Here is a 15,000-nt window from a genome sequence, read left to right as displayed (position 1 = left end):
TTTCTTAATCTGTCAACGTGTGTAACACAATTAATCCATATCTTAGATTACGCCAACAAAGGGTTAATCTCCGCCCAACTTGTGGTCTCTGAGCTTTACTTGAACCACTGGAAGAAGGAACGTGCGAACCTGACATACAACCCAATTCTGCTTTTAAAAACACAAATGATGCCGCAAATACAGGTCGAACGGGATGTGAACATCCAGAGATTGACTCTGCTGTGTCCTTACCTCCCCGCCATACTGTTGTTTTTCTGCGTGTTTACCACGGCGCTGATTGTTGAGGAAAAAGTTTCCAATATTAAGGTAAATTTGCCGTTCCGGTCAGGCTACGCCCTGGCTTCATATAACAATCAGACTTGTTTCGTTTGTGAAATGTAATCATTTTATAAACCAAAAATAAGTAAATTTTAAAATGTAAATATTTTATTCTCTACAGCAAGATCACTTTGTTCTTTTACGAACAGTATATTTCTTCCATAACCACCTAGATTAAAAATAAAAATGTCTATTCTATATACTCCTTTTTTAAAACATCTTATTTTATTACAAGTACATTCAAGATTTGACTTTATTTTTTTTGTAAACTAATTTTGAGATTAGTTTTTTTGTCGGGTGTTCTCAAGAAATCCTTATCGTTTGTACCTAAAACTCATGTATGAGTCGACTGCAACACAAATGTATCTTCTCAATTAACCGTTAATTTAGAAAGCAACAGAAATGACTAAAAATGTCTCAAACAAAGTTGTTTCCCCGAGTCGAGTGTGTGATTGCATCTGTATGATGTCCATACAAAAGTTTCTGAGGCGTTTGTTTTTAAAAATTATTGACCTATATTAGTTTTTTCCTAAAATGTGAACTAGGCAGTTAAATTTAACTTTCTGAATTCAACCGAGCTGGATTTTCTACGGTACGCTGGTTAATCTTTCTATACCCATCTTGTCTAAACTTATTCATCGCGAGATTGAAGTAACGGTAAACGTTCAAGGCTTAATGTTTAAACCGTCTTCAGAAAACAATGGCAGTTTGCTAGTTATTTTTTCTATACTCATTTCTTCCAAACTTATTCATCACGAGATTGAAGTAACTGTAAACGTTCAAGGCTTAATGTTTAAACCGTCTTCAGAAAACAATGGCGGTTTGCTAGTTAATTTTTCTATACTCATTTCTTCCAAAGTTATTCATCACGAGATGCAAATAACGGTAAAGGTATATGACAGATTCTTCGAACCACCCGCAGAAAATATTGGCTAGTTAATCTTTCCATACTCACCTCTTCCAAACTTATTCGTCACGAGATGAAAACAATGGCGGTATACTAGTTAATCTTTCTATATTCACCTCTTCCAAACTTATTCATCACGAGATGAAAACAATGGCCGTATACTAGATAATCTTTCTATATTCACCTCTTCCAAAATTATTCATCACGAGATGAAAACAATGGCGGTATGCTAGTTAATCTTTCTATATTCACCTCTTCCAAACTTATTCATCACGAGATGAAAACAATGGCGGTATACTAGTTAATCTTTCTATATTCACCTCTTCCAAACTTATTCATCACGAGATGAAAACAATGGCGGTATACTAGTTAATCTTTCTATACTCACCTCTTCCAAACTTATTCATCACGAGATTCAAATAACGGTAAAGGTATATGACAGAATCTTCAAACCTTCCTCAGAAAACGCTGAAGATGCTGGGACTTCGACAGCCGGTGTACTGGGGCTCCTGGTTTGTGGCCAGGTTATGTTTTGGGCTCATCGTCGCTCTGATCGTAGCTGTGTCGTGGAGCGCCAAGACAGCCAACGGGCCGCTGTTTCAAATGTACTTCATCTCCCTGTACGGGCTGATGCTTCTCATGGTGATAAATAGCCTGACGTTTTCTCTGACGCTGTCCAGCTTTTTAAACGACGGTGAGAGAATGGTTGGGATGGTATGTTTTTATGTTCAAACAAACACAACGCACACACACACAAAACACACACACAGTAGGCACGCACACAACACCCACACAGCACACCTAGACAACAAACCTAGGCAACACTCTCGCAAAACACCCACAGCCCACCCACACAACACACACACACACAACACAACGCATACACAAAACCTAATCATACAACACAAACACATAGCACACCTACACAGCACATCAAATACAACACAACCATCCACACAACCACCCACACAAAACACCCCCACACAGCACACCTACACAGCGCACCTATAACACTCACACAACACACAATACACAACACACACAGAACAACACACACACTCACTCACACACAACACAGCACACAGCACAACACACTCACACTCACACACAACACAGCACACAGCACAACAAACTCACACTCACACACAACACACTTCCCAGCAAGAAGGGGCTTGATAGTTGGGAACAACAACCAATCTAACAAAGACAACTCCAAAACCAAACGACTGCTGCCTTTAAGTTTGTTCTTGGTTGGACGAAGGCTATAAGAGCATCCAGAAAGAAAAGCATGCCAAAATCAGATTCAGCAGACCACATAGCACATAAAACATCAATACGTGATATTTAATTATAGACCAATCGTTAAAAATATATATATATATAAGCCACTGGATTCACCATTTAAAAATAAAACAAGGTATTGAAATGAAACATTTTTCAACAAAACAAGATTGGTAATCCTTAAAAAAAGTCTGTTAATTAAAACATAACTAATACGATTTAGAAGATTTATCCACTATTTAAAACGAGGACATTTTTTTTTTCTTATCGACAGGCTCGCTTGCTGGTCTTTACGCATTAATCGCGTTCACCGGAGCAAATGCGATCTCCAAAATGATAGAAAGTCGAGCCGGAATATGGACCAACCATTTTGTTGGAACACTGCTGTTTTCTCACGGCATCCGGAAGTGTTTCGACTCGATGTGTGCGTCCGAAATGCAGTGTAAGTGGAGGCGAGAAACATTTAAACATTTTCTTGTTTTCTTTTTTTTTTTTACCTCAGACGAATTACTTTCAGGTATCTGATACATAATTATATAGAAAAAATATAATTTATACCGACAAAAACATAATTTGTATAGAGAAAATATAGTTAATATAGAAAAGAATATAATTTATTTAGACAAAAATATAAAAATTTATATATAGACAAAAGTAGAATTTAAAAGACCAAAATATAATTTAAAATAGAAAAAAATAGAATTTAAATAGAAATATATAGTTTATATAGAAAAAATAGAATTTATATATAAAAAAATACAATAAGTATAGAAAAAAAGTATACTTTAAACAAGTCCACCCCTTTCTCGGAAATTGTAAGTGCTCGCTTCCACCAACCACATCGAAAGTGTATCATCCCGTCCCCCAGAGAAAAATGATTAAAAGAAACCCGGACAGCGTTAGTTTGCGATTGTATTTTGTTAGTTTTAGTATAAACCTTTTCATCATCGGAATGTTCCTACCAAGCCGGGTGTTTTATTCATCTAATTGCCATGTTTACAAACAACTTACGCTGCTACTTTACGTTTAACTCTCATAAAATAAAAGTAAAGCTACCCTTTCAAACCTGACGGTCTATGGGGCAAGTGAAGTAGAGTTGACTTGTTTCTGTGACCTCGGCTTATGAAGAGATAGTGTGGTCAGCACTATGCCCAGGCGCCTTTACTTTCCCTAACGTGAGTTAGGTACCCATCAGAGTTGGGTGGACTCAGGGACGGTCTACTGACTTGAACCCGGATTCGAACTCGAGACTTACGGGTCATACGTACTTGTAATTAGTTTTTCATGATGTAAAACAAAACATAAGACATCATAAGGAATAGTACATGTTATCAACTGTACCGTCATATATATTTTGGTGGAGAAACGTAATGCTACTTTAAAGGGTGGGACAATTTCCTATGAATATGTTTGGATGGGTTGTCGCAGAGGCGTAGCGACGTTAACGGCGTTCGGGGACAAACTTTCAATTTGGCGCCCCCGCCCCATATATTTGTTATATTTATAATTAAAAAACAGCAGCTAAAATAAGCTTTTAAATTATTTGTTTCCAACCCATTTTGACACCCCTAAGGTCGGCGTTCGGGGACATATATACCCCCCCCCCGTCGGTACGCCTCTGGGTTATCCTAACTCAGTACTGATATGAGATGCGAGCTATACAAAATGTAACTCCGTAAAACGCAGGCGAAGAAGACCAGGATAGCCTGCTGCAGGAGTTTTGTGAAGGGCTGGTGTACATGTTGCTCAACACTGTGGTCAACGTGTTGCTGCTGTGTGTGGTGGAGCGGACTGGCTGTGGGGAAGGGAGATCTCTCTTTCACAGATGTTGGGTAAACATTGTGTCGTTTTGTTTAAGATATTGTGTGGAATGGTGACAGGACGAATGATCTCAGACAAAATATCCCAGACAAAATATATCAGGACTAAAGGTAACTTTAACAATTATTTCACGTGTTAAAATTGGCTAAAATCATCTCCAATGCTATAATTATTTTGCCTTGAGATATTTTTTTTGAAATATTTTGTCTGAGATCATATGTCTGAGATCATTTGTCCATTATATCATTTGTCCTGAAATGTTATGTCCTGATATCTTTTGTCCATTATATCATTTATCCATTATATCATTTGTCCTGAAATGTTATGTCCTAATATATTTTGTCCATGAGATGATTCGTTCATTATATCATTTTGTCTGGGATCAGCTATCATGGAACCTTTTGGTAGATGGAGTAGAGTTAATCCGTTTCTGTGACTACCACATATGAAGCAAAAGTGTGGTTACACTATGTGCCACCACCTCTACTTGAACTTAAAGATAAAGGGGAATTTTTTTTAAACCATCAATTGAAAAACATACGGTCGACATATCAAACGGAAGTTAAGACTCTGCCGTTCCCCACATGTACTTCTGGCACTGTTCTTTAGCATAGCTTAAACACATATACCAGCAGATTAAACAGCAGTATGATTGCGATGCAGGGGCGGAACTACAGTGCCGCCAGACCCCGCAATGCAGGGGGCCCAGGCCGTTTAGGGGCCCAAAGCCGACCGTAATAATTTTTTTTATAGTTGAAAAAAAAAATTTTCTTGTAAAAAAACAAACAGATCTACTACAGTAGTGATGTTCTACAGCAGCTAACACACGCTGTTTCGTAAAGGAAAAAAATATATATAGGCTATATGAGTTCAAACCACTTCCATGACTTATTTCCATTTTTTAAATAGTCAAATATGTGTGTTCTTAAGAAACTTTTAATAGATTTGCACTAAACAAATTAAAAAGCAATTACTTTTCTCAATTATTATTATTTGTTTAAAATACATAATAAAGAATGGCATAGCATAAACAGGAAATGTATTAAAAACTAATAATATAAATACAAAAAAACATAAAAATAAACATAAGGCGATAAACCATTACAAATACAAAGCTTTCACGCTTCATATTCTGTTGACTGACTTATAGTTAAAGAAGCAATATGTCAACCATTAAAACAGAGAATTTCAAAACAGACTAATAGCACTCACACAAATGAAGTGTTGTTGTAACATGTTTTAATTTTTAAAAAAATTTCATGTTTCAAACAAGCCCGAATAGAGTATTCCATGTACGTATTTTCGTATTTTGTTTATATATATAATATATATATATATATATATATATATATATATATATATATATATATATATATATATATATATATATATATATATATATATATATATATATATATATAAACAAAATTACAGATGTAGAGTGTGTGAATATGAGCATGTGTGTATGTGTGAGAGAGAAAGAGAAAGGGGGATTTTATATATAGAGATAGATCTAAACATAAAAAAAAAAGTTAATTTCCTTGAAAAAAATATATCTAATCTTTGAGATCGTGAAACAGAGGAACAAATCCAGCTAAAACTTAAAACTTTAAGCGTATGGCATAAATTGTTTTGTGAAAAACAAAATTCTTATTTTCTGTTGATCAATTTCTTTACGTCACACACCTTTACCATAAGCCAACTTTTCTGCTCCAATGTCTACGATCCAGAACAAGAAACGTTTGGAGGAAGATAAAGCCTCCATACCCACGATCACACAGAAAAAAGATGAGTACTTCGAGCCATTTCAAGAAAATGCAGCTGCTGGTATTGTCATTCGTGATTTGGTTAAGGTAGTGATGTAGTTAAGTAGTTATGTAGTTACGGTAGTGATGTAGTTAAGGTAGTGATGTAATTAAGGTAGTGATGTAGTTAAGGTAGTGATGAAGTAAAGGTAGTGATGTAGTTAGGGTAGAGATTTAGTTAAGGTAGGGATGTAGTTATGGCAGAGATGTAGTTAAGGTAGTGTTGCAGTGATGTAGTTAAAGTAGAGATTTAGTTAAGATAGCGATGTAGTTGAGGTAGTGATGTAGTTAAGGTAGTGATTATGGGTGTGAATTATTTAAGGTAGTGATTTAGTGAAGGTAGTGAGTTAGTGAAGGTAGTGATTTTGTTAGGATAGTTATGTAGTTAAGGTAGTAATGCAGTTGTGATAGTGATGTTGTTATGATAGGTGTTGATTTAATGTAGAGATTTAGTAGAGGTAGTGATCCTTTTGAAAGAAAAATCACATTAAATGATTCGAGGCTAATTTATGTTGTCGCGCGTACATGTTCTAAATAAATAGATAACCACATTACTGAGAACGTAGAAGATAATGACACTTTTTTTACAAGGTTTTTTTTTATGTGACGTGACTTCCATTCCCATCAGATGTACGGTCAGACGATGGTAGTTGCTGGCGTCAGTCTGGACATATACACTAACCAGATCACAACGTTGCTTGGACATGATGGTGCCGGTAAAACGACGTTAATTTCAATGATCTTAGGTAGGGATTTAAAGGTTTAGGCTCTAATTAAATTTGCTAAGGAAAGAAGTAAATTAAATTATTTACTGTCGTGTTTTACTGACGATAATTTCAATGATCTTAGGTAGGGATTTAAAGGTCCAAATAGAAGTTTTAGCTATAATTAAATTTGCTAAGAAAAGAAATAAATTAAATTATTTACTGTCGTGTTTTACTGACGTTAATTTCAATGATCTTAGGTAGGGATTTAAAGGTCCAATTAGAAGTTTTAGCTATAATTAAATTTGCTAAGAAAAGAAATAAATTAAATTATTTACTGTCGTGTTTTACTGACGTTAATTTCAATGATCTTAGGTAGGGATTTAAAGGTCCAATTAGAAGTTTTAGCTATAATTAAATTTGCTAATGAAAGAAGTAAATTAAATTATTTACTGTCGTGTTTTACTGACGTTGATTTCAATGATCTAAGGTAGGGATTTAAAGGTCCAATTAGAAGTTTTCGCTCTAATTAATTTAGCTAAGATAAAACGTGATTTAAGTTATTTAATTTTTTTTTCTTTACCGATTTCTTAAATTTAAGAACAGTGACACCCTTCAAAGTATTAAAATTATTGGACATTTTCGCACGCACAATTATCATATTCTTTAGCAAATATACATTTCTACTCCACCCGTGTTTTAATTAAGTTTTCGATTATGTTTGTGATATTTAAAAAGTCGCTATAATAAGTGAGAAAATAATGCGCGTTAGCTGTACTGTGATTGTCAAGACATAAGTATTGTTTAAATCGTAAAAGATTTCGATAATGGTAATGTGTTGATATGAGATTTTCCCTTCAACGTTTTTCAATTGATACGAGCCATTTGTCAATAAATGACAAGCAACGAACCTTTTAGTTGAATAAAAAAATGAAATGTTGTAACCCTTTCAGGTCTGACCCCCATAACTCGCGGTCAAGTGATGATAGACGGCATGGATGTTACCAGAAACCTGACAGCCATTAGAAAAACCCTGGGCTTCTGTCCTCAGCACGATTTGTTTTTTCCCAGACTCACAGTCTACGAGCATATGGTCTTCTACACTAAGGTAGCAATCTTTTCTCGAGTTTCTTTTAAGTCCTTAAATTTTTAGTCAATGTACTTTTTACTAACGTTCGCAATCTACGAGCATATGGTCTTCTACACTAAGGTAGGTGTCTTTTACCTGCTTTGTTTTGTTTTAGTGTGTGCGCTTTTTGCTGATGTTGTAAAATCTTCTAGCAAGGTATCTTCTACAGTTAGGTAGCTTCTCTCTGCTCCGTTTTGTCTTAGTCCTTTATTTTTTTAGTCAAAGCACTTTTTAGCGCAATTTCCATTCTGGAGAATTGCGTTTATTAACCCGTCATTTCTGGATGTATGAATGTATGAATGTATGAATGGATGGATGTGTGTCCGCAGCTTTAAGTCGTATCTCCTCCTCAACGAAGCAATATCGATGACTAGTTCCAAAAGCAATTATGTTAAGCAAGTTACGAGGATGAACATAGGCTTTAAAATTCCGGGTTTCTTTCATGGATTTCCCGGAAAAGCCAAAAAACCTCGAAAAAAGCAGTTTTTAGCCCATATCTCGGCAACCAGACCACTTAGCGACTTGAAACATGTACCAATCGATTCCTGCTATAATTTAGAACAATATTGCCGAAGAAAGTTTTCAAAAATATCCTTTCGTTCGGTCACAAAAAATTTTTTGAATTAATTAAAATTTGGACCCAATTAGTAGGCATTTTTTCCAACCACACCACACGCGTCATCACGTTCAATAGCTGCACCATCACGTTCTATGGCTTCGTCATCACGTTCAGTAGCTAGGCGCGCAATGTGTTTTAGTCATGTAACTCTATTGTAAATAAAACATGTATTTTAACCAATGGTTTTACTAACCCTGCTCTTGATTTACTCTACGACAGAGCTATTTTTAGATAACATAAGGAAATTGCGCTAAAATTGTCACTAGACTTTTTAATTAACTTGTTAATGAGTTTGGCAGTGTACGAGCATAATGCTCTTCTAAACAAAGGTCTCTTTTTTTACTTTGTCTTCCTTCAATTATAGCCTGGTTTAGATTTGAATCTGAGTTAAACCGAATCTCACAGTAGTGCAACATATTAAAAACTCAGTTCTTTTAACCATTTATGTAGATACATTTGTGGTTATTTCAATTTGTAGCAAAATTTTGGCATGGCGGAGACTAAACAAACTTCATGGTGCTATACAATATGTACATTGTCGTTAACTTCGAAAGTGGAATACTATTTTTTTACATCCGAGTTTTTGTATTCTGAGAAAAATACTAAAGACTTGCACGCCCCATATGCAGAGGCGTATCGATGGGGTGGCAGGGGGGACATACGTCACCGGGCGCCGACCTTAGGGGGCGCCAAAATGGGTTGTAAAAACAAATTAAAATGTCATTTTAGCTGCATATTTGCAGTTTGAGGGTGGGGGTGTGCAAATCGAAAGTTTGAGGGGGGGTGCAAAATTAAAATTTGCTCCAGAGGGGGGCACCAAATTGAAAGTTTGTCCCCGGGCGCCGGAAAGGATCGCTACGCCTCTGCCCATATGTACAAAATACCCGTAGATGTACACACATACCATAACCATAAAAATCCGTCTAAAAATCTGCCATAAACATAAAAACTCATTTTTCAGCATTTGTTAATTAAAGCAAATTTATCTGGCGTTGTTAGTTAGGAAGTTCGCTTTATCGCTTGTTTTTTTTCTGTGATCTTTTCATCTTAATTGTGTCTCGTCATAATCAATACTGATTTGCATCTAATGACTCAAAAGTAAGCTTCAAAGTTAACAATGAAACATCTGCGTAATGTTTTATTTATATTTCTAACATCTTGCACCTTGACTGACAACCATGATTCCAACGTTGACACGACAGATGAGGCACGACAGCATCACGAAAAAGGAAGCCTACCAACTGCTGACGGAGTTGAATCTTGAGAAGAAGATGAGCACCAACCCCTTGCTCTTAACGGATGGCCAGAAAAGAAAAGTTTCCATTGCATGTGCTTTTGCTGGGAACACGAAGGTATTATCTTAACAAAACTGTGTGCAGTTCCACGACAAAATATCTTCCGACAAAACAACCCCCAAGACGCACATTCTCCGGATAATAACATCCAGAAAAAAACTATTTCAGGACAAAAAAATAACATCCGGGGAAAATATTTGTTTCAAATATCCAAGGACAAAAATGTCTTGTGAAAAATTATCCACAGGCATAAATATACCTGGAAAAATATACTAGGATAAGATATCACTAGGCAAGAATATCTTTTGAAAAAATAACCCAGATAATAATATCCTATTAAAAATTATTACCAGTAAAAACACATCAAGATAAAATATTACAGAAAACATCACAGATAAGAATAATGGCACATTTTCGATTATACCACTATCTTCTTCATTTCTTGCTCTAACTAAAAATAAGCTCAAACTTGCAAGGGGTACCTAATCCTGTCAGTTTGGTAACACCTACACTGAAAGCTGTAGAATACTGCACTTTACTAGAAACACTGGCGCTAACAAATAGTTTTATACTGAATCTGATTACCCAATGTAATTCAGTTTGCATTTACTACAGACAAACTACTAACCAGATGAAAATTTTTTGCACTGAAAAAATATCGTCGTTTTGTAAATCGGTAAAAAGAATTAACTACAGATCGAATATAAATCTTTATACAAAGCAAACTACTTACTTCATAAAAGGCAAACGATGGCCTCAATTTTTTTTTACAAACAGGCAAGCGATACAGTGTAATATATCTACATATCAAAAACTGTCCCAGTATAAATCAGTTTTATAAACAAACTGTTTTGGCCAAATTAAAAGTGTCGAAATATTTATTGTGAACACACTGACACACGTAACGGCAAATCAAGTGCGTCACACAACTTATGAGGCAAACAACCACAAACGTGTCACACAACAAGACTAAATAAATCAACGATCTTTACAATAAGAAATAAAAGTAAAACACAAACCTAGGCCCAGAGACGTAGCGAGGGGTGGGGGGTGACACCAAAGCAAAAAATAGTAAAATATATAGAGTAAAATTTGAGGGGGGGGGGGGGGGTAAATCGAAAGTTTGAGAGGGGGAGGGGGTGCAAATCGAAAATTGAAAGTTTGTCCTCGGGAAGAGTCGCTACGCCTCTGAGGTGGTGACAACATTAAGTGCCGCACCGGGTGACACCCGACCTCGCTACGCCACTGCCTAGGCCACACAACTGAAGTAACCAGCACAATTATAAACTAACCTGTGATAGGCCTGTTTAGATAGATGTAAAGCACATACTCTTTATAGGGCTGGTAAGTAGGTCACCAACCAGCTCTATGGCTCATATAGGTTTTATTTGAGCCGTAGAACTGGTTGGTGACCTACTTAACAACCCTATACCCGTACACAAACAAGTACAAACCGGACTATGATCACGTGATTAAAGACAACTCACAACACGAATGGTCAACACTTAGGTGACGGGGCTGGTTACTACAAACAACATTCACCCCACCCCCTTCATTCATTCACTACAATATCAAACACTGTTTTATAAATAAACTGCTGTGCCAATGTAAAACTATCTAAACGAGCTGACCCGCGCCGTAAGTATACGCCGCTATCTAGTTGTTTTATTTTATGCTTTTCAGAAATTCATAATTTGTGAATTCAGCACCACCAATGCTGCGAATGAAATATTTTGCTTTAAAACACTATCAATAGCTTGAGAAGGACGATTATTACCCCCCCCCCTTTCCCTTCACTAATTCGACCCGGCTCTACCATTGTAAATATTAGGCGTGAACTACAGCTCACCAGACTTGTGGGGGCGTGGGTGGTATCGATATGGTCTGTTGAACATGCCTTGAGAGCGAGGGAGGGGGAGATTTGGCGTGCCCATACGTCGTGTCCCGCATGGTCCCTCGATACGCCGCTATCTAGTTGTTTTATTTTCTACTTATTAACAATTCATAATTTGTGAATTCGACACTACCCCACCCCCTACCTCCCCCACCCCGCCCAGTGAAACCAGCCGTTTACAGACGACAATGAAAATATCAAGCAGAACTTATTATATATATCCCCTTAGTTTCAAATCGTTTAAAAACTAAATTATCTGTCCCTAATAGCCGTCACTTATTCGAACCGGCTCTACTATTGTAAACATTCGGGGTAAACCACAGCTCACCTGACAGGTGGGGGATGAGAGTGGTGGCTAAGCTGCGTGGTGTCTCGTATGGTCCCCATGAAGAGAATTTATATATATATATATATATATATATATATATATATATATATATATATATATATATATATATATATATATATATATAAACTACACATCAAACACTGTCCAACTGTTAATCTGACCACAGACCATATTCCTGGACGAGCCGTCAACTGGCCTTGACCCCAGCTCACGCAGACGACTCTGGCGCTGTCTGATGACCTGGCGCTCTGGCCGGACCATCTTGATGACGACACACAGCATGGACGAGGCCGACTACCTGAGTGACCGAGTCGCCATCATGGCCAACGGTGTGGTGGAGTGCTGCGGCACGCCCATGTTCTTAAAGAAGACTTACGGTACGGAACTCATAAGGATCTGTTTCCTTGTTAGGTAGTAGTGGCATATATATAATGTTATATATATATATATATATATATATATATATATATATATATATATATATGACACATTTTATCATACATAAGTTTACGTCAAATTGTCATCTTTTTATACTTGAAAGTAAATAGCGACCTCTTGGGTCCGCTTACAAAATGACAGCCTTGCAACACTGACTAAACAATCTCCGTTCCAAGTAGCTACTTATAATAAGATATCTTAATGTATAAGGATAATGTGTCTTACATAGGCTATACATTAATTCTAATTATGAAACACATTTTCCTCGATGTAGACAATAAGCTGACTTCACTTAAAACATGTATACACAGAAGTTCAATTGATAACATGTATCTACAGGCGTGGGCTATAAGCTGACCTTAGTTAAGGCTGCCAAATGCAAAGTAAAGAAAGTTGTTCAATACATCTTGAACGCTGAAGAGGCCGCCATTTTTAAGGTAACCAAATAAGCGCTTAAATTATGTTGTTTTAGAGGTGATTTGAGGGATAGCTGCGGTGTATCTACCGCATAGAAAAACATAAGGGCCCTGGGAATATAAGGGCCCTGTAAATATAAGGGCCCTGGGAACATGGGAACCCTGGAAACATAGGGTTTCTGAGAATATAGGGGCTGTGGGAATATAGGGGCTGTGGGAATATAGGGGCCGTAGGAATATAGGGGCCGTGGGAATATAAAAGCCCTGGGAACATAAGAACCTTGGGAACATTGGGGACCCTGGGAAAATAGGGACTAAATGCTCTTCTACACAAAGGTATCTTTTCGTCTTTTTGTTTTGACTTTGTCTTCCTTTAATTATAGCCTGGTTTAGATTTGAATCTGAGTTAAACCGAATCTCACAGTAGTGCAGCATATTAAAACCTCAGTTCTTTTAATCATTTATGTAGATACATTTGTGGTTATTTCAATTAGTTACAAACTTTACGCAATATAGGGCTAAATGTGCGTATCATTTTCCCTATCTAGTCTTCAACGAACACAGAGCTGGTATTTCTCCTGCCCGAATTTTGCGTCAGCGCTTTCCCAAAATTTCTGCAAGACTTGGAGGAAGATTTGCACTTGCTGAGGATACAGTCCTATGGTCTCTCTACCACAAGCATAGAAGATGTCTTCCTCAAGTAAGTCTTCCTCAGATAAGTCTTCAGTCTTCCTCAGGTAAGTCTTCAGTCTTCCTCAGGTAAGTCTTCAGTCTTCCTCAGGTAAGTCTTCAGTCTTCCTCAGATAAGTCTTCAGTCTTCCTCAGGTAAGTCTTCAGTCTTCCTCAGGTAAGTCTTCAGTCTTCCTCAGGTAAGTCTTCAGTCTTCCTCAGATAAGTCTTCAGTCTTCCTCAGGTAAGTCTTCAGTCTTCCTCAGGTAAGTCTTCAGTCTTCCTCAGGTAAGTCTTCAGTCTATCTACTACCAGCATGAATGGTAAGTCTTCATTCCACCACCAGCATGAAATACGTTTTCCTTAGGTACACCTTCCATTTATTGTCCTGATTAAATACTGGATATAAGGTGGACGTTGTATAAATCAGATAAATGATTCGTTTTTTATAAAAATAATGCATGAAAAGAGTGTAAATATATTGGTCATGAACATTCGATAATAAAAAATGCTGTTATTTATAGAATTTTGAAATTGTGCTGACCACACTATCTACTCAACAGTAGAAAAGGGAATTTTACCTACTTAACTTATAGAATGATATTATTTTGTTCATGACTGTACACGGGACGTTTCTTCTGGCTAGACAAAGTAAGACTAAACTCCTGTAGTGGACACAATCTTCGTGAGGTGTTAATTCACTTTACTAAATGCACGGTGCTCCAGTTCTAAAACATGCTCCCCCACTCATCTTTTGATTACCATGTAATGCGATGAAGTATAAACTAAACAAAAATTTACATGGAATTGCCTTATCCAACAGTTTTAGTGCTTAGATCATCGGCGTGACTTTGTAAATTCTAAGGTTTTGATTACTTTATTTCCATAAAAACTAAATTGAAAGATTATTCTAGAAAAAAAAAATATTTTATAAAATTGTTTAAAATGTGATAATATAGGTGATCTAGAAACACAATAGCACTTGAAGTAATTTTATGGTGTGGATGTGGACTTGTATTATTAGTGTTTTGTTATGCTAAACTTGTTTTGTATTTTCTTCAAACAGAATCTGGGAACTTGACCAGTCCAAGATAGACTCCGAAGATGTGTAAGCATAGCTAAAACTATTAAATGTTGACTTATTTTGAAAACATTACAAATCTAAATTGAGCGAAATCTATGACTTTTATTCTGACTAAAAGCATTTAAATTATAAATACATTGGAATACATTAATTTGAACCTCGTTGAATCCCTAATAGGGCTGGTAAGTAGGTCACCAACCAGTTCAACGGCTCACTAAAACCTGCGTGAGCCATAGAACTGGTTGGTGACCTACTTACCAGCCCAATTGGC

At 36.5% G+C, this 15,000-nt stretch overlaps 1 protein-coding gene across 1 annotated transcript in view; it reads left to right on the top strand.

Annotated features, from left to right (window-relative positions):
* Positions 1-15,000, top strand: part of LOC131947120 (phospholipid-transporting ATPase ABCA3-like) — an 18,648-nt gene that overhangs the window by 3,414 nt on the left and 234 nt on the right. The window contains exons 4-15 of the mRNA XM_059308227.1: positions 47-306; positions 1,688-1,919; positions 2,781-2,948; positions 4,193-4,338; positions 6,058-6,180; positions 6,761-6,878; positions 7,790-7,944; positions 9,787-9,936; positions 12,289-12,499; positions 12,900-12,997; positions 13,525-13,676; positions 14,712-14,753. Coding sequence (XP_059164210.1) covers positions 47-306; positions 1,688-1,919; positions 2,781-2,948; positions 4,193-4,338; positions 6,058-6,180; positions 6,761-6,878; positions 7,790-7,944; positions 9,787-9,936; positions 12,289-12,499; positions 12,900-12,997; positions 13,525-13,676; positions 14,712-14,753 — 1,855 coding nt within the window. The remainder of the gene's footprint in view (positions 1-46; positions 307-1,687; positions 1,920-2,780; positions 2,949-4,192; positions 4,339-6,057; positions 6,181-6,760; positions 6,879-7,789; positions 7,945-9,786; positions 9,937-12,288; positions 12,500-12,899; positions 12,998-13,524; positions 13,677-14,711; positions 14,754-15,000) is intronic.

The sequence above is a fragment of the Physella acuta genome, unplaced genomic scaffold (assembly GCF_028476545.2).
Source record: "Physella acuta isolate Inbredline_101_S28 unplaced genomic scaffold, ASM2847654v3 ptg000583l, whole genome shotgun sequence".
NCBI lineage: Eukaryota > Metazoa > Mollusca > Gastropoda > Physidae > Physella > Physella acuta.
Note: the sequence above shows the minus strand (reverse complement) of the source record. Positions and strands in the feature narration are given on the sequence as shown.